At 34.0% G+C, this 24,642-nt stretch overlaps 1 protein-coding gene and 1 long non-coding RNA gene across 7 annotated transcripts; one reads left to right on the forward strand and one right to left on the reverse strand.

Moving 5' to 3' along the window:
• On the reverse strand, positions 1–22,863 carry Nplp1 (Neuropeptide-like precursor 1). 6 transcript variants are annotated; one of them, XM_069127042.1, is made up of 5 exons: positions 22,751–22,863; positions 5,928–6,391; positions 4,710–5,467; positions 3,992–4,148; positions 1–1,755 (listed from the first exon to the last, which is right to left on the reverse strand). In XM_069127042.1, exons 1-5 carry the CDS (start codon positions 22,823–22,825, stop codon positions 1,548–1,550), a joined length of 1,662 nt encoding a protein of 553 aa, XP_068983143.1. In that variant the 5' UTR covers positions 22,826–22,863; the 3' UTR covers positions 1–1,547. The 6 variants fall into 6 exon arrangements, with proteins under 6 accessions (XP_068983143.1, XP_068983142.1, XP_068983141.1 ...); XM_069127041.1 differs by having other exon boundaries at positions 3,992–4,154; XM_069127040.1 differs by having other exon boundaries at positions 5,913–6,391.
• LOC138186810 (uncharacterized) lies at positions 9,790–17,981 on the forward strand. The gene is made up of 3 exons (XR_011174998.1): positions 9,790–9,941; positions 10,063–10,177; positions 16,376–17,981. It is a non-coding gene; the product is annotated as an uncharacterized LOC138186810 (long non-coding RNA).
• Positions 22,864–24,642: the final 1,779 nt, after the last annotated feature.

Genomic DNA, 24,642 nt, shown 5'->3' on the forward strand with positions numbered 1-24,642 from the left:
ACTAATGTTGTGTAAAACTGCTCGTTAAAAAAGAAAACAGTATGTGAAAAGTTTTAGATAGAATTGTGAGCAATTTAGTAAATAATTTGAAAGGAATCCTAAATATTATTAAGACATATTTTACGTTGCAAAACAGATGTATCTAACGATAAGTAAGGTAGCTTCGCGAATCAGATCAGACATTAAGATTATTATTCTTAATATAACGTTATTGTCGCTTGTTATCGTCTAATTACATTAATTTTGGAGAAAAATATTTCTGAGAAAGTTTCTTAACGTTAATAGAAGTCGCAGGAGACATTAAAAGGTACACGTGATATGTTTAATCTAACGTAAACAGCATGAGAAATTAGTACAAAAGTAAAGAGTCGAGATTAGGTAAATATTATTAGAGCAACGTACAATTTTCTAATATTTCTGGTAATTACACTTGCACGCCGTTAACATTACTCGGAAAGTAAATAAAATTCCTGCAAATGATAAGTATTTGTGCTGCCGTACAAGAAGGGGCCATTCGTTCTGTGTAAACATAATTTCTTTGTAGACTATAAAATACTAGACTAATAAAGCTACATGATCGAATGTGATATAAATTACTGCAATAATTGGTGTTTGCTAATCTATTAGCAACGTTTCGTAAAGAATTGAACGTCGCTCTGAATTTTATCTCGTATTGACTGCTATTTTCCCTTAAACGTACGCTTAGAGTATTAAGTTAGTAAGCACTAAATTAAATACAGTATATAAAGTCGTTACATGTATATATATATAAAACAGTACGTGTCAGACTATACGTCGATAGGAAGCGTAAATAATTCACTTTATAAAATCTTCGGTTGCTAGTGAAAATTAACAATATTGTAATATTTAGTCAATATTTCGAGCTAGTTAAACATTGATAGCCGTTTGAAGCACGAAAAAGCTTTTAAATGTAGCATACCGTAATAATAAATACAGTACCAGTCATCCATCGCATATAATAGTTCCGCAAGTTTCCACAGATTTGAGCTTCCATCGTTTAATCTCAACCGATACATTTGGATCGTAAGTAATCGCAAGAGATTCCGCTAGATTGTTTAATTTTAGACTATCTTGTATTCTATCTCTTATATGAAAAGTAACATAGAATACAAATTAAACTCGAACATAAAAATTAAATAACTTAATGCAAATTCATTTACGATTCGATACCAGTTGAGAATTAAATCTACATATTTCCCTGAATCTTTAGAAATGATTTTCATGCAGTAGTTCGTCAAAAACAAGCAATAACGCGCCCCATATACTTTTACTTGCTAAACGCGATGATTCGAAAAGACATTTACCAGTGCCAGATAATCTCAAAATCAAGAGAAAAGTTACTAGCAAATAATCTCATACCAGTTACAGATAAATATCGAAAGTTCTTCGAAAACAAATCTCGTTTCTCAAAGTATTTACGTATTTATAATCGTTATTCAATTTCAGAGATGTACGAGCAAAAGCACGAACAGAATGACTAATTCATCGATATTTATCGTATGATAGATAAGTAAAAAAGAGACTGTTTATGACGATTTGGATCGCAACGAGTAAGGAAGTTTTTCATGGAAATAATTATCCGTAGTCGGTAAGACGAGAAACCTTTTGAAGCCGTGTCGACAATCCCCATGCAGGGCTTGAACGGAGTGTTTCCTTGATTTGAAGTTAGGTCTTAGCGACCTTGTCGACGAGTTGGCGGAGTAGTCGGACGGGGGCCCATCTGCGGGATTCTCCCTAAAATACATGATTCAAAATTCGTGTCAAATCGCGAAACTATGTTTTCTCTAGTTACACTGCAAGTTACTAGTCTATATAGCACATATAGTCTACATAGAGTCATCGTTATTACGCTACACAGCGCTTAAACACTGATATCACTAAATACAGACTACGGTCACAAAAATGGTACAAGCGAGTAGGAGGTGATTCCTTGCGTAAAAATAAATCAAAAGTGGCAAATAAGTATTATCGAGAGGTACTACTTATGTGATGTCTATCGCGTCTATTGTCTAAATGCTAAACAACAGTAATATGTACGCAACAAATTTTCAAGAAAGTTTATTTTACACTTTTGATTTAGTTTCGCATGAGGCATTACTTCCTGTCCAAACGTATCATTTTATCGACTGCGTCTCGTGTAACTGCCATATCTAAGGAAAAAACGAACACAATGGTAGGTCTTCGTTATGTTTGCATAACAGCTTGTGCCATCTATTAATTAGTCTCTGCATAAAAAATTCTACAGATATAAGCTTACAAAACACTCAAGTTGTTCGTTGATAGAAACGAAATTTCGATGAGCGAAGAAATTTGGCAGCAAAACACATATCTAATATTCAACACGTAACTACTCAACAGCAAAGACAGAGCAATGTTTTAGCGATAGAACTTCGACATTTTAGTAAAATCTCAAATACGCATCCGTATGAAATAACCTTAACACACTTTCCGAAACAAAAAAAATAAAAAAAAAGAGAAACATAAATTTTCTATTCGTAATAAAACATTGTCTGCCTACAGAATAAAGGACAAAGAATAGGGTAATCTATTGTAGTACCTATACTCGTTTCTTCTTCGACTAAAAGGAACATCGACAAGATCAGAACGTTACTTACACTTTACGATTTTAGAAAACGAGAAAGCGCTAAAATAAATACACATTGTAAATCAAATATATTCTCGTCGAAGTCACATAAAAAGGTATGTTCTGCTTTTATAATATCCATCCTTCCATTTTCCTGTGAAATTAATGTATCGATTATAAATCACCAATTACAGGTTAATACGAATCGAAGTTAGAAACGCTCGTTCAGATAGATGACCCTGTATACTGTATAGATATAGCAACGATAATTTAACAAAGGGCAGCTCTAAAACTATGATCAAAGAACTACCTATTGACTATCGACTGTTGGCACTAGAGTAATAATGTTGTTATATCCCAGCCAATCTAAAACATCTACCACATCAGCGCTGTAAATTGGCCGTAGCATCGAGTACACAGTTCCATAACATCGATAAGTGCACCACATTGAGACACCTACATTGCAGTTGCTACTTAACTACCGTGAACGGTCCACGTGGAAGTAGAAGAAGTAGAAGCGGAGGATGGTATATATTGGCGAACGTTTGGCGTAATATGGTCATCGCGTTTTCTACGATCCGCAGAATCTCCCTCTGCGAAATACTCGAATATTCCCGATGACTCGACGACTTGTTTCCCAACGATCGTTCTTTCGTTCCATTCTTTCTACACTTTTATTCGGCCGTAGACGTTCGCGACAGCATGACGAGGAGAGAATGGAGGACAGTACAAAGAGAAAGACGGAGAAAGACAACGACACAAAGAGACATAGGAGAGATATAGAGTAATTCAAAAAATACGATGGACCATCGGGAGAGACGAACCAGGTATTTCTCAAACTATCTGTTAAACTATCCGTCAGCTCCGCTTTGTTGTATAATGGGACGCGTCTGCAGATTTTCATTCATCGTATCTCTATAAAATTTTGTTAAAGCTCAATATTTCGTTGTCTGATAAGACTAAGAATTATGGAATTGGTACGAATCTATTATTAAAGGAGCTGCTTACATCGTGCTCGTAAGAGAATCTTTAACTACGTTTATTCGATCTAAGATGATGATTTCAGAGCCAACTTAGGAAATCGATTTGATAAGATAATACAGCTATCGTTAAACCAATCCATTTACGCCGTAATAGCGAGGAAGGAATCGGATCACAAGCCCAAATTTTGTACAGCTGCAAATTTTCTCCATCTACGTATGAATATATCGTGTAGTTACACGAAGATACATGAAGTTTAGAAAAAATTATTCGCTATACGGGGAGGTGTAATATCCAGTAAATCTTTTAAAATACGTAAGTTTGAGATGTTTCTTTAACAACGAGGTCCATCTCTTCCGGAATTGCCCTAGAACGACGGAGCAGGTGAGAACCTAATGGTCTGACCTGCCATTCGGATACCGAAGTGAGCGCGAAAATCGCGCGACCCTCAAAGATGGAAGCCAACCAAGACGTGCCAGGGCTCCGATGTGTCTTTTACTCGCTTGAAACGTTTCCGGGTAGCCGAACTGGTCTACCTCTGGCTGCATCTCCGGTGCAGAACCTGTTTCTGACATTCACAGATAGCGCTCGATTTACGCTCGATCTCTGACTTTCACGTTCAACTACGTGGTTGACATGTCCATTCCCGACGACATGAAATACACTCGCTCGAACGGGTCGAGGTCTACTTTTATCGGGCTCTGAGTGCACAAGGATGCTTACGAGGGACATAGCGTGTCGTATTGCTGTTATTCGGTTGAAAAGTTAATTAATCTAGTCTGTCGTAAGGATGGAACGGACTATTTAATGGAAAAAGATAGGAAATTGCTATTTGGTGTTTGAGAAACTATTTCTATTCTTAACACTTTGTTCAGCTATTTTTCGAAAATACGAGTTGACGCGAATCATTTTCTCTGTTTAAAGTAATTGTTAAATTACTTAACATATTAATACGGATAATCTACATTTTTCTTTTAAAGAAAAAGAAAATAATAAATTTCGCTCGAAGAATCAACAATTTCATCTTTCCACAAAGAGTTTCCTGGATACTCGAATCGAATTACAATTTTCACCCCCTAAACTTCCAACTTATTCCACAAAGAAGCAAATACATTTTACTCACCCATGAACCTCTTCTCTGCGTTCGGGTACTGTCCACTGAGCGCCTCCATCATCTCTTCGTAATCAAAACCGTTCGTATTTTGCATAACAGGCAGAGGATACTCGTCGGAGAAGCCAATCTGTCTCTTGGGTCTCCTAATGTTCGAATCGATTTTCGTCAAGGAATCGTTCAACTTTTCCTCCGCAGTCTCGTAATCGTTTCTCTGACTTTGTTCCAGCTCCTGAAGATCTAACAGGTCGTTTCTCGCATTCGTTTCGTCCACCATCGATCTACCATGGCGGGAAAGAGCTCTCAGGATCACGCTTCCGGGCAAGAATATTCCTCTCTTCAATGAAACTGGCCAAGCGGAATTTTTCGCCAGAGAAGCGACGCTTCTCTGGTTTCTAGCGGGAAAATCGCCTGTTCTGGCCAAGGAACCGACGTATCTTTTCCCATAAGGGAGTCCGTAGTCTCTGGCTACGGATGCCACGTTCCTTTTCCCGTTTTGAGGTAGAGTGAACGTTCTCGCCAAGGAAGCGACGTTCCTTTTTCCATTGTAAGGCAAAGTAGATTCCCGGTTGTTACTCTTGCTCTGGTCGTAGTCACGAACCAGGGACGCGATATTACGTCTACCAGGTGGTAACGCGAAATCCCGAGCTAATGCGCCGACATTTCGTTTTTCCATCTGGAAGTCTCGTGCGAAGGATTGCAAATCTGAACGACCACCAGAGAGGAGATAATCACGGGAGATTCCTGCGTCGTTTTGTCCTGGTTGCTCGCTGTTTAAAAAATGTTCAGTGAAGATTAACTCCGATTTTGTACATTGTAAAATTCCTGACTTTTGGTTCATTCCGTTTAGTTTTTGAATAACAAACGCTACACAATTGATCAAAACTTCTAGGGGATTATTTATCCTTATTCTGATTTTCTAATTTCTGTTGTATTTTTCAAAGTACTTTCTCAACGATTAACTAGTTTCATTCTTTTTCAGATTCACAAGAATTACTATCAGTTCTGGATTTAAATATTCTTGAAATGTAACAACACCAAGTTATTGTAGTCTCTTCATTTGCGATTTCGTTCAAAATAATTTATGCATTAAGAAATGATCTAGCTGGAATAGCAGATATTAAGACAAAGGACAGAACAAAATTTACCACGAAATTGAAACTTCGCTGAAAAGACGTTGCAGATGTACTAAACTAATGCTAAATACATACGTACTAAATACGATTGTACCTGGAAATTGCAGCCCTCTTTTCTTCGTCATCTTCGTTTTCAGCAATACGATCCTGGATACTAATCGGTAGATCATCGTTTTTGGCCAACGTTGCGAGGCTTCTTTTCTGAGATTCAAGCAGGAACTCCCTCGCATCCATCTCGTCGCTATCGTCGAGCAAACGTCCTAGGAGATCCGGTAACTTCTGTGTTCTTCCATTGAGAATTATACTGAGATCGCCACGCATGACCGGATCCTTCAATAGTTGCAAATAAACGCGACCAGGTACGCAGATCTCCGTGTCGTCAGCCTCCTCGGTTAAAGCTCTCAGATGCGCCATGTCGTTACGACTTTTTGCATCCTGAGTTATTCTCGCTGTTCTAGAATAGGCGGCTAAATTCGAGCTGACTTCCGGATGACGCAACAGAGCCAAGAAGGCTGCTTTTGGCATGCATTGGGTGTTATCTTCATCCTGGCATGTCACCTGTAAATTTAAAACAGCGTTTGTTGAGCTCGATGGATTTGTTGGGAAGATAACTGTTTAAATACCTTCCCAATGGAAATTAAGTGGAAGTGGAAATTCAATGTCTTCTCGCGATAGAAATCAACTTTGATATAAATGTTAAAGTGTCGAAAAGGATAGTTTAATTAAACTATGCTTATCAAATAACACTAGAGCAATAATTTGTTCTATCTATTGTGTCTTGGTAAGAATATGTTCGTTGTTCTCCAACATGTTTATACTTGGACCTGTCTCGAGCCAGGAAATAACTGTTTTAATTGGAAACTTAAAAAGCTATTTTATCTTTCAGCATTAAAGATTTATATTGTGCGCCTATGTATCGTCGATAATTCTTTAAAATCAATTTTCTCGATAGGGAACCTTATAACAGGCAAGATTGATACTACTACGTGAAGTATAATAAGAAAATCCCGTTCACGATTATTCCATTATTACCTCCCCTTCGTTTATATCGGTTATAAGTAGTTGTAGCTTCAATATCGACGCTAATATGTATCGATTTTGCAGGTATTGTAAATTGTTAGGAATATCGTATACCTTCTTAATCATCAAAAGAAAGTAAAGATTAAATTCTAAGATCATTGTATAGGTGAAAATAATTCTTCTTCTTTATAGCGTATGGAATAACATTTCCGTATTTCTATTTTAAATAATGAATTGATTAGTTGCACAACTGTGATTAATCATCCTTGAATAAACTGTGTATTCAATTTATTTCCACCAAAGCCTGGTGTTTCAGATATTCCATAGACTGTACTATGGTTTTTGGAATTTATCAATCGAATAGCTTTCATAAAGTCAAAGAATTTATCAATCCATTCGATTCGAGAGTCAGTTTTGAACTCTGGCCATTGGTTTGATTAGAAGCAGGCAACCATTTCGACAATTGCAACGAGGAACGGAATTCGAAATAAACTTACGCGTATCAGTCTCTAACAAATAAAGCAATTGTTGTAAACAAATTCTGGTATATTATTCAGGAAGATTAGTTTAATCGCACATACAAAATTGGAAAAATCAGTTCATTATAAAACCGCATAATAACATGCATAACGTGTTACTGAAAGCTTATTTTACGCTTGGTATCGCATGAACGATCTATCTTGGGAAACTAAATAATTTCTAACTGGATAACGGATATCCATAATATGCATAAAGATTGCCCGAGTAAACCTCGTATTTTATGCAACTAGAAAAGTTTGCGACCGTTTATTCGATGAGAGGAAAACTTGGATTTTTTAACGGAAAAAATATGAATAAGTGATGCTTCCAACAAGAGAAAGCTCAGTCCTTAGAAGAAAAAATTCTGCCTTTATATGTTTCTTTTTCAAGCGTGCAAAAGAAGATAAATATTGTTTGAGAAGAAAGCAGAATGTGTTTTACTGCAACAAAATAAAGATATCATAAACTATTATAACAGAACATTTGCTAAAGTATCGTCGCTCCTCCTACTCTGAAATTATTTCGTTTTTACCTTCCAATCGTCATAGCTTGAATGTGAATACAATTTGTATTCTACACCCACACAGACTAAATTTAATTATATAGTTTTAAGGACCACTATTCAAATACGCAAGCAAATTAATATGAGGTGGAATATTGGAATAAGATGGAAACACGAAAACTTGAATTTGAATTTATTGCGATAAAATAACGTCGCACAAGCGAGACGAAAATTGTAGAAATTATATTTCGTTGGAATAGCATAAAACTTTCGAGACGAATATTCTCCATGTAATTAATTAACGAAGAAATAAATTAAACAGTTGACACACGTTCGTGAACTTGGCAAGTGTCATAGTCTGACATTTAATATTTGATGGAACGCTACAGGAAAACAAGGCTAAAGAATCAACGAGAATTTTTCAATTCTAATTCATAGTCGAAACGAGGAAATTAATTAATCGGCGCGCGCGTGATGTGTGAAATAGTGGACAGATGCGTCGTAATTAAACAGGTTCGTCGTGTCATCAAAAATTAATTTGGTTTGTTACTAATTAAAGAACATATCATTTGAACGCAGATTTCATCATGCACGATGCTATTTTGTTATTTATGAGAGATTAATCACATAAATGATATTTTGTGGAAAATTTAAAATAAATGGTTAGCTAAAATTCCGAAAAGTTTCAAATATGTATGTAATATAATATATATATAATGTATATATATCATAATATATATGTACAGTTTTCTATGGTAAGTTTTTAAATATTTTCGTGAGTCAGAATATATTCTCACGCATTGTATCTGAGGAATTTACTAATTTGTATGCTATATGATATGTTCTAGCATCTTCCAAGAATTCATCGGTTCGAATACGTTCGACTTCCCGCGAAGCTAAACATCCCCACCCCAATACGAATGTTAGACGAAACCACAGCGCGGGCATCATTCGATTGTCGAAAATCGTGGCGTCAAGATGTATCGATCGACACTTGAGATCATTAACTGCGTAATACATTTCCAATGCTATTCTTCTACGTTTATATGCTACTATTAGGTTTGTTTTATTAATACGCATTCATTTATTAATTTATTGAACATTATTGTATCAAAATTAAATATACTTTCAAGTTCTTTTTTGTTTTTTTATTCTTCGATTGTACATTTGACTATTATAGTTATCAATAGCTCGTACTATTTACTTTTGAGACAGATTTTGTACTCGTATATTGTTTCGTTTTAATATAATTGGTTTTTGTATTGTACATTTGTTTTCTTTCGCACAGATTATTGGTTAATAAAGAGATCGGCATGAAAGAAACAGGAATTCAAATATAGAGGCTGTGATAATTAACGTTTAATTTGGCGGAAGCAGTCTTCTCGTGTTCATATTGCTCTCCGGATTACTGGTAATATTTAGTTATTAATACAATTATTCATTCCATGATACATAACCTTATAACGTATAATTGATATGTCATAGCTGAATAATGGATAATCTATAGCTTGTTAAGAATACTAAGATGAAATTATAAAAGATTATAGAAATTAATTTGCTATTACGAGTATATTAAATTATTTGTTTATCCCAAATAAATTAAAGCAGTCATTTTGTTGTTTTAATCCATACTTTCACACGAAATTCTAAACAGTTCAACAGAGTAGATTTGCTTAACAAATGTCTGAGCTTAAACTAGATACACTAGATTTCGTTATATTCGCAAGAAATTGAAATAACTTACATTCTAAATTGAGCTCAATTTACAGATTAGGAAAAAAGGACCATGGGCTTCCAACTTATATCTTGCTATGTACATTTCCTGCACGAATTTTCTATAGTAGCGTCATCTCCTGACTTTTTTAAATATGTAACTTTTATTATTCTCATAAAGAGGTCGCTATTGTACCGGGATCACTTTTGATAAGCAACACAATCGACACTGTTTTTAAGAACAATTTGTAATATTTTACATTTTCTCAAAGGTTTTTTTACAACTTCCACTTTTTCCCGTTCTCTGGAGAGGATCTAATCTGTAATTAAATGAGTGCTTCAAAAGCCAAGAATGTAAGTAACTTGCATGTTGTACTTCAATTCTAAAAAGATTAACTTCTCTCATTATTTCGTATATTCCAAATAATTAACACTGCCTTTAATAACAATTTATGATATTCGTGTTTTGTTAAAGATTTTTCACAATCTCTACTTCCACCATGGGACTCGACGGTTTTTACTTGATAACCGCTTTTCAAATGACTTTTCGTATATCACACCATCGATAACAACGAACTTCATGTCTAATCGTAAGTCGCATGCATTTCTGTTCCTCCTGTCAGTCAATCATGTCGTAGGATGAAAGATTCGATTCGACACGAGTGACTGGTAGTATTACATAGAAATTAAAAAAATTGTAGAATTTAAGATGAGATTGACGATTGATATTTTATATTAATTTGAGTATCTCGGATTGAAGATATGTTTACCACAATAAACTTAAAATGAAAATTAATATACTGTGCAAGGAACTTCGCGATAAGCAAATTTCGGAATCAAAGAAACAAGATTCGAACATTGCTCTTGTTATTTTATTTACATTAATATTTAGCTTTGAATAAAATATTTTATTATTGCATCTGATATTTGCATTGAGTCTTAAACAGTTTTTTAATAAATATATTTGTCGTTAATTTTTTCAACGTTTCCATCTTTTTGACAGGAAGCTTAAATTAGATTTACAATTAGGTGAGATACATTAGCAGATATCTTTAAGTAAAATTAAATCTACAATTAAATAGGATGTTTTTGAATGAAGTTACATTTGTAGTTAGGCTATTTTTAAGTTAAATTAGAAGGCATCGCTTCTTATCAGAATAATATTTAGATAAGGTAATGTAAAGTAGAAAATAAATGAGTAGTTAGTAGATGAAATACAGTGGACTTCACCATAATACATTCCCCTATACTAAGGCCAGTGTGATGAAGTTCAGTTCAGTGTGAGGCCAGTTCTTAGAAGACATATTTCACTTCTTCTTCATTCTAAACTTTTTTTCTGCATTCTAGATTTTCATGCGAATAAAAATGATAAATATTAAAGGAAAATTTCAGACAAAGAGAAATATTATTTGATAATTCATTTAGATGTTCGTATTTCATCCGATCAAGATCCATTTAATTAATAGTAAGGTTTCCTCAGAACCTGCCAAGTCAGGTACGATAAGCACGAGCATGTTCTCTAATTTGACATATTCTATTGAGCAAACTAGCTTAACAAAACTCAGTAACCCCAATCCAACCTCATAATCGTGAACGATGTAAATACGTTTGTTATTTAATACATTTAAAACTTAATACACGAAGAATGTGCAAAACATTAAGGTGACATAATATATCTACCTTCAATATTAAAATAAAATAAATTTCTGTCAGTTTAGTCGATATAATATCCTTGTTAAATTCGTTTTGGTTTACTTCTGCAAACTTTCTGCCAACTTTCTGCCAACTTTCTGCAAATTTGTTGCATTTATCCTATTGCTGTAGTGGTAGTACTAATATCCATTTGTCGAGAAAGTACTTGAGAAATATAATAACGAAAGATGGTATTTGTGTACTATATTTAATTATATTTAATTGTGAGGGAAATAGTGAAATAAACACACGTAACTTCACGCCTTCTGGCAGGTGCAGACATTTTATGAAGTTGGGACAAATGTCGAGGACGTTAACTGCGTATCGTGAAACTAAACAGCAATTTCGTGCAGCCGAGTTGCTCGATATTACACGAACTTCATTATACGCCAACCCACAATGAAGCAAAAGTATTTATCACACTAAAAGTATGAGAAATCGACGACAAGATGATAATTCATAGCAAAATCTATTCGAAATTAGTTACATAACATTCTTACTATATCTTTTTTAATAGTAAAACACATAACATATTGTATATTCTCATATTAATATTTAAAGTTAATAGTTTACATTCAGATTTATTCCAATTATTATTGAATAAAAATTGAAATGTTATCCGCGGATTAAACAAAAGGAAAAACAACTATTCTACCTTCGTTCTATTTTAATTGCTCGTTTATTTGTTTATCAGAATAAAATTATCGCAAGTACTTCTGTTCATTGATTTAGATATCATTTCAAAAGCAAACATATTGCAATTAAAATACGCATTAAGAAAATAAAATAAAAAGTAAAAATGGAAAATTTCTACCGTGTAATTCAAATGGAATTCATCTGTCAATTTCCTTTATTTTTTAAGTGACGATCAATTCTCGGAAAGCTTAATTTTCTTTCAAGTATTATCTTGCTACTGTTTGCCATGGATTATTTTCAATAGTCTTTCACGCAGCATTGTTCTTGATTGTATTTTCTGATCTCTCACTTGACTTACATTTCAATGAAAGACTATCAGTCTTGAATTGCTAACAAATCATTGTTGTTCCTTAAAATACTGAACGCATACTTCTAGTACAGCTTACCATTAATTTTCCAGATCTAAATCCACAAAATTACCTACTTGAATTTCTTGATGGCTCGTAACGTCGAATAACGAACATGTGATCATTTTATTATAGTAGATGTATTTTAATAATTCAGTACGACTATTCTCTTTCCGTCATTTGTAACAAGCATATTTCACGTTATTAGCTGTGCATTTTTACACGACTAATATAAATAATTAAAAAACTCGTCAATATCTTACGAAACCTAATCAAGTTATGCATAATGCATATCAGTGAATTCGCTGCATATCAAACGAATATTCTATGCATCTGATACACTATGCAATGCTATTGAAATGTTGATCTCCTCTCTATGCCACATTTTACGTACCTATCTGATTAACCGAAACACAGTATCGAATTTGCCGTGTTTCAAAATCAATTCTCATCGGTAAACATGAATTTCAAACTTAAGAGTGAGGTAGCAGATTCACATAAATCCTAGAGTACCAGAGTAGAAACGTTTTAACTTGAGAAGCAAATTCTAAATTCTAATATATTTTCGTTTACTTAAAAATTACGTATCATGCGTATCATATGCACGTCATTTTGACAATATTAAAGGGAAACCACTGTTGACGTTAGCTTGCAGTAGGTATTGTCGCCGATAATCAAGAGCGTGTCTCATTAAATCTACCCTCGTCTCACCCCTTTTCTTCGTACACGTTTAACAACGTTGCCCTTGGTCGCGTAGATTAAATTGCATTCCTAAAGCGACGCTCGACTGGCATTTAAAAGTTAAACGAATATTTCAACGAATTACCTAATTAAACCACCGTATAATAACTTAAGCGCAACTGTATACTTTGTAAATTTGCTTTAAGCTATTGTCTTTGCAATTTAGTCCAATTCCACGAAGTAGCTTCATTATTGTTCAACAGATTATGTCGCGTCGTGTTCATTATTCAACTCTTGTTGATAACAGACCACGCAATTTTGAGTATTCGTTATAATAATCAGATATTTCTCCGCGAATATTTATACTATTATATTTTTATGAAATATGAGTTATTAAAGATTTTAAAAATAATATTTTAAAAATAAAATTCCATATCTTGGTCACAAAGAGTTTCGCAAAATTTATTACAAGCCTCGTATTCATCTCCTCACAGTCAACAAGAATCTATACAGCCCTAATATTTCGTGTATTTAGAAATGACAAGAATGTCAATTCGTCAAAGAGCGAAATTCTAAAGCGCGTTCTTTGAATGTCTAAACCCCAAAGACGATGACTCCTTACTTTTGAATCTCGTTTCAACAGGATAAACTTTTAAAGTTTCTGTAATTTCGTGGCTTGCCCCTGAGTTATTTCAGTCACCGGGTTTCTCGTTCCGTTACATAAATCAAGAACGATCTCAGAGAAAGCCCGGCAAAATTAACCAAGCGAAAATCATCCCTGTCAAAGGAAACAGCCAATTCCATTGATCGAGATATATTTATTTTCCTTGGGAAAGAAGAATTAAACTGAATTTCTCTTATCTGCTTTATTTTTATATGTCGTAACGAAAATAAATCCATCAAATTAATAATAATTAAAAAAAAAAATAAATTATGTGTGGATTCCAGTAGCTATTTTTAAACGGTTCTGTTTAAATGACTTTTTATCAATTTTCTTCATACTACGAGAGACAAAAAGCTTATTACTATTTATTATCTAGGTAATAGGCGGATTACAAATATAAGTAAGAATGTAGAGAGACGAAAAGTTACTTTTACCTTATTACGTGGGAATATTAATTATCAGAAAGTATCATTATTAATTTATTTATATAAGTATTGCCATGTCTGTATTGAGAATCTCTCATTGCTTACCCCTTAAAATCTCAGAAATCGTAAATACAAAAAGCACAGAAATAAAAACAATAAAGCATTTTTAAATCTCCAAAGAAGTTGTATCGCAAGTTGATCCACTCGTAAAATTTTAAATTGGTTCTGAAGTCGGTATGGATTTCGCGGTATGAAACTTGTCCGATTAGAATTTACCGACAGAGGAACAGGAAATCGTTTGGACAACTGAAGCGACAAGTGACAAAGCGTTTTCCAATTTACCGGAACGAGTTTCGATAACAGCCACTCGAGAGACATAGTTCCTTCCTTCGTAGAAGAAACTACGCAAACATTTCGCATTCTCCGCGCGCGTCTTCTCTTTTTTACGCGCAATTGCATATATTCTACGTGTGTAACTGTCTCTCTATTTTACCGACTTGCGAGCATTTCGTATCGCAACTTATCACGTGGTCTCGCAGAAGAAATCGTTCGAAGAATACGCCTATCGCAAATCGATTTAATACTCCTGTAAACCTGCAACCCGCCTATCGACTCTGTAATATTGCGAATGAGATTATGCTCGACATGGGTAAAATAAGATCGTGTCAATGATATGTAAAGAAAGAGGATTTCTTTCATGTTATTCCTTATTCCTTTCATGTTATTCTTTATTAAATTACGCGAGAATTTTCCGTGACATAGAAGATTTATTTATAAAAATGAATATATGAAATGCATAGAAGTGTAAGAAAAAGATCCTTACAGATTTTTAGTTCTATGCTGTGTAACTTAATTTTATTTGTTTTCAAATTAAAATATAATTTCTAAATTGTGGATGTTTCTTTTTGGAACAATCAGAATTGCAAAAATACACAGATTGATGTAGAAAAATATATAAAATATCCAAAGTATGGCACTCGTTGTAACATTTAATAGTCGAGAGGAATATTTACTTAAGTTTTACATAATAGTAGCAGCAGTAGAGTTTATTTTTAGCCTAGCGGAATAAAAAGAACTCGATTCATAATTATCTTCTGTATCGCCTTGCATTCTCACTTACTCATCTATACGCACATCCATTCGTTCACAGACACAATCTTATTTTACCCTTATTTTCCTATTACATATTATTTATTGTCTATCATCTGTTTAACTATTAACCATATTATATATTATACAATATTTTCCAAAATAGAGGTTCTGTATAACTTCCCTTCTTTTCATTTAGAATATAACAAATGATAGGAACAAAATGTTATAAATAAAATATATTAATCATGACTATAGGAACGCCGCGTGTTGTCACCTGATGTGAATCGTATTGCTCTGTATCGTGATTTATTCTTGTCACTTGCACCAACCTCACAGACTAACCGAGAAAATATCGACAAAATCGTTTGAATAACGTTCCTCACAGTAACATATGTGCACGTATAATTAAAGACCTATCAGCCAAATTTCTATGCTTCGACAAATATTTTAAACTGTAGTCTGATAACGTCCCATGCAAATACTACAGAAGATTGGCATTCGTATTTCTTTCCTCGCAGAAATTAATCTTTGTTCTCTAATTAATTTCTAGCTTGCGTGTATTTAATTAAAATCGAATTACACACAGTTACAGTAGCGTTTTTCATCGTTTTTACGATTACAGGTATTGAATTTTAAAACTCTGTGCGATAGTCAATTTTCTAAAAATAATTTCATAACTTTTTTTGGTTGACAATTATCGGAAGAAAAGTTAATTATCCCGCTCACGTTTCTTATGAGAAATATGTTAAATTTTCTAACGCTGGACACATACTTTAATTTCATAAGAGCTAACTTGAAAGATTTCGATCGGACACTACAGTTGCTGAAATTTTTAAAACGTACCGATCTCTTGCAAATATTACAAAGCTCGGTTTATAATTCTACCTGATAGTAATAGCGATTATTGATAATCTATAACCTATTATAGTGATTGATGCGGCTGTAAACGACGAATTAGAAAAATACATGAAAGTGAATTGTCTAAAAGCAATTTTCCAAATCTTGCCGATCGACAAATTGCAAACAAGACAACGAATAAAGAACGTTCGATGCGAATAATCCATTTCCGCAAGGCAATTTGCCAATTCCCCCGCTAACGAGCTCCGATCCTAGTCCATCTTCGTTCCCAAACATGTTCAAAATCGCAGTGGTTAAAGATGGAAATATCATTCGTTATGTTTCACTCAACAGGGTTTCATCAAGGTTTCCACGCGAATCACATTTCTCCGCTTATCGCATGTAAACCGACAGTGACGTTTGCAAAGGGGAAAAAAAGGATCAGCTGAAAGGAAGGGATGGATCATGGATGACGATGTAGCAAGGACAGGTCCGCACCTTCAATGGTTGCTCGTTCGTGCGAAAACCCCACGGACGAAAAGCACGACGAGCCAGTTTCGCACATAATCCGGCGAAAGAGATGTGACCTTTTCGTTATCGTTTGATTCCCGGAACACGACAGTCGAGGTCAACGAGAATCTGCTCAGTTGAACCATTTTCGGCACTCCGGTACATCGCGAGGGTTGCTTCGTGGAAAATATTTCCGCTCACCGGAAATCGTAAATCGTCCGATACGCGGAATACCGACTCTAATATGCGCAAAGCTCGACGAAATCACTGTGACATGGAATTTCGAAGAAATTGTTCTACGCGATTTTGAGCGGCTAAAAGTGATGTAGATTAATGGCAGCAGCCCTCGAGTGGGTGGAAGCAAATGTTCGAATGAAAAGGTCATTCGAATTCGTTTTTATTCTTCTTGTAGCGCGCTTGCCATTATTTATGATTTAGTTATTTCAATTAAAGATCCGGGGAAAAAGGAATTGCGATTATTTGGTGGGAAACTACTAACCGTTTGGAAATAAGATTGATCGTTTTGGGATACGAAAATAATTTTAGATGTGAGCGTAGACGTGAACAATTATTAGTCGATGACTCGATACTATGATTAATTAACCGATAAAATTGCAATTCGTTTGCGAAATTTTTATACCGAAGTTTTGATCTAGTTTCGATCGAATTGTTTGGCTCTTAAACGATGTTAGAAAAGACAATTATTATCCAACGTATCTGATGACAGTTGCGCGCATAAAAATTCATCTAGATCGCCAACTTTAATTAACATGTCCACTATTGACTTCCAATCGATATTCATATGATATTCCTCGTTTAGAAAATACATTCCGAATCTATCGGTATACTTCTGCTTTTTTCCACAATATTGGATTTCATTCTTATTCGTTTCTATTCATTCTTAGTGACAAAAGCTGTTAATGGAATTTATAGAAAATATTCTTACGCACATGCATTACCAACTGTGAAATATGCGTTTAAGTTAAACAATTAAATTGTTATTCATGTACTCGAGTAGATGTTACGCTAGTTGCCACCGGCAGCATTATCTTTGATCAACTATGTTTTCAAATGTGTATTCCACTCTCTTGTAGACTCTCATCGCGCTTTCACGAGACGGAAATTACTGATCGTCGATAAAAGCCAGCGCGATGTCTTGAAGAAGGTCCTCATCGCGGATCACACTTGAATTTGCACTTTGATAAACTTCGTATGCTTTACCATTTCCCGTGCGAATGCGAAATGTTCTGAATTGTGTGTCGTGAAATGTCGGTCGGTAGTAACTACGTATTTAAACCACCTGAGCATTTACTGGTAGATACCACGAAAAGTCTACAAGAAGAGGTTTCAGAATTTTGAGAAATTTCAAGAAAAGAATATTCTCTTTCGCTTAATCTTTCGTATTGCGAACATCTTTACGACAAAACTAATCTATGAGAAAAGTAAACGAGCATTTCTATTCGCAAATTTAAGAAATTGGACGAAATATATAATTATTATATAAATATATTATTTTAATTGTTGATTACGAACTTTGAAAAACATACATCTTTATCGAGTTCGATCTTCTCAAAAGCAGAACTTTGTCTCACTAACTTTTTGTCCATAATGTCGAACAGATCTATTGTTTCGTTATACAGTAATTTTTTCATTGAATTATACTATCGTTCGTGTCTCGAAACCAATAAGATTACTCGTTAAAATCAATCCACGACATACGATTCAATAGAACGTTGTTAAATATGAGATCGCAACTATGAAATAGTAGAAAATATAATGGAAACCAGATTCAGCTAATGATCGAATGACTGGTGAACACGTTGTCCCGGTTTATTTCCAAAGGATATTCGGAATGTAAATGAAGTTGGGCGCGTGTCATCCACAGGTCGCAGTGAATAAAAGAGACAATGAATAACCACTCTCGAAAACTAATTAAATTTCCTGCAAGGATAACGCGTTTCCTTGCTGGCAATTGCCCCTGCTCGACGCGTAAAACGAGCAAGAACGATAGTAAAACTAGCTGGAACGATACCTATTTACGCTATTTTTCCTATTAATTGCGCAATGAATATAATACATTACCACGGAAGCACATTTCTACTAAATTGATTATTTGGCGTACAATAAGAAAATAATAACAAGAAGGTAAATAATTTTGAAATAACAACGAGACTCTGTTACAAAGGTTAAAAATAATGTTCTCTAGAGGATGATCTTTTCTTTGATACTATTGATATCAGTTAATATGAAAGAATCGATAGAAGAAACTAAACAACTCTGAGAGAAAAGGTACAGGTAAAGGATAAATTGGACAAGAAAAACAAGATGATGCAGAAATAAAGATGCTTGCCGATGGCCTTAGAGAACTTTAAGACGAATCAGCGACAGTATCGACGTTCTATACAAATTTGCACGGTGAAATTAAAAAACTTGCTGCATCGAGAAAGTTGTCGCGATCTTGGGAAAATTTCGCTACTTTGTGACAAATAAAACTTGACGATGAATGGAGTTGGGAATTGCCTAGAGTAAAGAACAATGGCGCTCTCGAATGGACCATTGTGTAAGAAATCGATAGCTTTTTGCTATTTCTTTTTATCTGGTAATCACAGTGAAATTATACTCGTGTTACATCACGCCTTTAGAAAAGTCTTCTTTTCTTATCTCCGTGAATAAAAATAGGTATTTTAGACACAGGGTATATTAGAAATCATTTATATGCGAAAATGGATAGAATTCTTCGTGGGAAAGTAAGTTGAAAATGGCAATTTTTAACTACGAAACTTTGTTTTCGTGGAAACCGACCAAAGCGTAGAAGAACAGTAGTCTCGTCGTAAGCGATTTGTTCAAATTTATGAAACTTTTTACTTAACACGATGTTAAAGTTTTAGATACGTGTTTGAGAACTTGTCGCGGTGTAACTTCTTACGCAAAGAGGAGAAAAAGTCCGAGTATAGTATCTTAATTAATTTTATGTAAAATTGTAAGTTTCATTCGAATTCTATCTACACGAACTTATACATTATCTCAAATTAACAAAGTATCGATGTAGCGTCGTAGAAAGATTGATAGAAGGAACGTACAGTTTAAAAATACTTTATATAATTTCCTTTCTATCGTAAATAATTATTTCATTGAAAACACGTGCATCCTTCAACGAGTATACTGCTCGATATTTAGTAAAAGATCATATAAAAATATCGCACAATCGCTATAATTCATATTCATTATGATCGATCGGTTTAGTTACGTGATCTTTATTGTACACCATCCAAATATCGATGGTCATGATTTACGCCCCCGAGCATCGCACAATGATTCTGACGATGATTAAAAACCGTCGATTTTTCGGACGATAGGTACCACGCTTCTATCTGTTTTCTTTCACACATGTAGCTAATATTTGTCTCTTCTTTTTCATCGTATAGATGACATAGATTTTAATAAAAAGCATATTGCATGATCTGTTATAATTTAATCTCGAAGAAAGTAGTAGATTTTTAAAACCGATTTTTACTTCCATATCTGCTGAACGATTGTATTTTATTGATACAACGAACTACTGATTTCATATTTACGAATTATTGATTTCTTCTTTCATGTTAAATTAACGCAATGGCAAAGAAGATAATATAATAAAGAATAGATAGTATTTAATTTACGCATTTTTTATTTGAAATAATATTTCCGTATATCGAAGAATAAGACTGTTGGTATCGTTCAAAAATAAGATGTTCGTATCGTTCATGAATAAGATAAAGATATGTACGTACCATTATTGGTTTCTCCCATTTATCAGAACACGTCAAATTGACACAAGGAAACGAGGGTTAGATTCATACATAAGGAGAAGGTAGGCAACATAAATATTTGCGGAAAAAATTGCACATTTATATGATACATGTATATGATATATGATACTTAACGTTTTATATCGAATTAGTTATAAGAAAAATAGCAGCAAATGTTTATGCAACTGAATCGTTCGGTGTTTTCATCTGTATATTTCTATATTTCTAAAATGAATTAATTTTTTTATTAAAATAATTAAAGAAATTTCTAGGACACATCCTTTTTCGAACATCGAAGATTACTTGTAATTTCTTGAGTAAAATGAATCTCTATACTTTATCCGTGTTATCCGTCGTTTTACCTCCCTTGAAACGTGCCTTTTATTACTCAGATCGGATCACAGAAAAACTTGCGAATTAAACCCTTCGGCAAAGAAACGCACTAATTAATGAAGCTTTTTAAGGAAATGATATTCCGAATATTCAATGAATCTTATAATGCCAATTATGACGTACGGTTATCAAGCATTCTATTACCAAAGAATCGATCGATTTATTAAAAGATTTCCATACTCATTTACTGTTGCCAATCCAATATAATATTTTTGCCATGACGTTTGGACAATTTTCGTAGAAAAATATGTTGCATGATTTTAATTACGTGAATTTAATTAGGTGTTAAATTAATATTATAAGAACGTATTAGAATTATTTAGGAATCGTATAGATTTTGAAAGTGCAATTATTGCTAGATTTATATGCTGCAATTAGAACAGTTGTGAATCAGCGAACTGTATTGCGATTCACAATCTATCAACGTAATAATAATCTATTATAGTCGATATCAATCATCTTAACCCCTGTATCAATGTTATAGTATATCAATTGACATGTTAACTATGTATACGCTTGCCATCATAATCATGGGGAATCTACTATCAAGTTTCTGCGATTTCTTCCCAAATGGTGAACTATCTAATCAACTAGATATAATATAATTTCAATTAAAGATGAAAAATTCTTTAATCGATCGCTGTGGCAAGAGGGAAATCGTTCACGCGGAACAAGTCGGAATAAGATTACCAATTTTCAACTACGGAATTTAATTATTACCAGAACATGCGATTCGATCTCTATAGTTCCGTATTTCGAACGCTAATCCATTTGATCAAGATATTCCCTTTGTTCCGAAATTGGGATCGCATTTTGAGAGCGTTAATTACCCAATCATCAAATTTCAAGCGATCTAAAATTTTTAATAAGCACTGGTACTCTATCAAGAAGTTCTCGTGTTCTGTACGCTCGTTAATTTCAACGTTTCTGAATCATTTGAATAATTATTTCTTTCTCTTTGTTATTAATTTTTATAAAAGATATATTTGTATGAAAAATGTAACTCAAAAACATTGGAAAAATTTTGTTGCATAAAAATAACAAATTTCCTGAAAGTACGTAAACTTCTGAATTAATTTAATACAAAATTAAATAAATGTATATTAACGTACATATTGATAATTTATTTTACAACTAAAAATTGTTATTTTAGCGAATCTTTTCTACTAATGTCCGATATTCGAAAAATTATTAAATTCTATTGAATATTTTGAAATACAGTTTGCGATTTTTTAAATTTTCGTTTAACGTTATAGTTCGATAAATATTATTCGCTCTTAACGATTATGTTACTTTTACAAAATTCTTTTCGCAGCATATTTCTACATAATTTGATTTTTTCTGAATCGTAATAATTCTAAAAATCGTTTAATTCCCGTAGTGTTACTACTACATTAATAAAGTAACAAAATGCAACAAGAATGTTGAAACTATGTCATTGTATCCTATAGAAGAAAAAAGGTATACTTGTGAAAATATGTTTTATTAAATTTTACAAGAAAAATATGAAAATCCCTTTATGAACCTTGCGTAAATGAAATTTTTTACTCCACAAATAAAAATCGCAGCATGGAATCAGATTAAGGTATTCCTTTCTGAATCTGAAAGGATACGTTACCGTAAGAAATTGAAAAATTAGAAAATTGCTAGCCATAAAAATATCACATACAAAATCCACTTTAAAATCCAACAAACTCATGGTTACGTTTATTGCCATTTTTTAACTGAACACATTTGCATTACTTTACGTTCTTCGTTCGATTAAACCACGCTCGAACGATTACAAACCCCATCGTGGACAAACTAACGAACAAGAATACCAAAGAAGCTACCAACGACTCTACATATTCCGTTCATAACGAAATCCCAGTAACTTTACAGTAACTTCGTCTTTCTCTCAATTTCTCGCAACTTTCCTCGCCACCTGACGCTAAACGCGTACAAAAAGAAAAGTTGCCCGCTAAGTACCTTAAGTAAGTACTTTGCGACGAAACGAGCGAATGACACGGAGTGAAAAGAGGAAAAATCATAAACTCACCAAAGGAAGACGGATCTCGTTGACGACGAAGATGTAGAGCAAGAGGCTGACAAGGTGGTTTCCGGTCAGACCCATTTCGTAAACTTTGTCACAGTGTCCTTCCAACGCGGTTCGCCAAATCTGAATACCGGCTATGTACGCGGCCGCTTCCTTATATAGGGTACATTTCACCCCGCGCAGGCGTTCCATCCCCCATAGAGCACACCTACACCGGATGGTACACGCTGTACACACACCATCGCTGAAAATTTCTGTTGGTGGATCACGCAATATGCGTAGATCTCCTGTACCGTGTACACCTCGTCCTCCTCCGATGGACCACTTTGAAAAGGAAAAACGGATAAAAAAAAGAGAGTGAGAGAGAGAGAGAGAGAAGAGACTAGAAAGAGGGGGAGCTAAATCGAGATGAAGAAAAAAGAAAGAGACACGACGTGATTTTTTAACTACGACTCGGTTAATATGCCCGTGGATTATTGCGTGTCGACGGGAAAACGCGATGACTCGGTTGCTCAAACGAGGAAAAACTTCCTGCGGAAACTTTATTGGCACTTTTGACTTCTCTTTCGCCTTTCTTTTTATTTTTAGTCCTGTTTATTTTTATTTCGCGTGTTTTTTTTTATCCGCCGATGAATAGCTCATTGATTCCCTCGTCGAAGAAGCGGACACATTGTAGCGAGTCGCATTGTCAGCGACACTTGATAATTGAATCGAGGACAAAGACCTTCTGTGACTTTATTTGAGGAACTGTGCAGGATAGGTATACCGAGGTTGTTCCGAGGGGAAATGCGAAAGCTGTCGGTAACTTTTCGCGGTTTTATTTTCGAGTTCGCTTGGGGTTTGAAACTGTCTGAAATTAGCTTCTGATGCTCCTTTAAGGGAAAAGGGGAATAGATGGTAAAGGGAAGGGAATCGCGGTGAAATGGTTGTATAATTAACAGGCATGAAAACGTAATCTTTAATGCAAATTTTTTGGTCCGTTTTTATCTTCGTGCGCCGGAATTTCGTTGTATGCAACGCAACTATCTGTGCGGAAACGCGTAAAGGACGTGAAAATGCGGATGATAATTTTCATTTAAAAAATACTGTTTCAAAGTATCCTTATTTTTACTTTTTATTACAAAGTTCATGTTCGGTTTTTGAAACATCGAAAAAGTCAAACTACGATGAAATAACATTTTTAATAAAATACATCCAAAGAATTCTGTACAAAGCGTATAATCAACCATTAATTATAATGCACCGTTTAAGTCAGCTATTAAACACCGTGTCAAATTTAAATCCTATTGCAATATAACATACATGAAATTTAGTTTAATATCGTATAACGATACTCAGTCGCATTTATCAAACGTGTACTAAATCTGACGTAACGGAATAATTGTAATAATGTAAAATTTGCAGTAATTATCGAAGATTACTATTTTATTTAATTATGTTTCATATCCGAATAAATACAGAATGCGCCAAAATTAATATCGAATAAACAAGTGAACATCAAGTTGTTTAATGACTATTAATAGAAAAGAGCACGAACTGAACATTCTCTTAGTAAAATAATAAACAAAGAAGTAACTTGAAAACGAACGAATTTTATGCAATATCCCTCTCAAACTCTGATCTAAAAGCATATAGCAGTTTATACAGTCACGGTATATCTTTCCTCAAACTGGCCTGTATAAATCGTACCTATTTTTTTCACTTTTTAAATTGTTTATTCTATGTATTTTTATATGAGAGTAATTTTAACAATTTTATAAATCCCTCGTTGAAACGAAGATATCACGCTGCATAAATACGAAAGAAACGATAGAGTGAAAATACGTTAGGCGTTGAAAAGTCACAGAATGTGGACAAAAAAAAAGTGTTACCAAAAAAAAAATGAGCGATTGCAA

Source organism: Bombus flavifrons, chromosome 14, assembly GCF_040668555.2.
Source record: "Bombus flavifrons isolate JBK064 chromosome 14, iyBomFlav1_principal, whole genome shotgun sequence".
NCBI lineage: Eukaryota > Metazoa > Arthropoda > Insecta > Hymenoptera > Apidae > Bombus > Bombus flavifrons.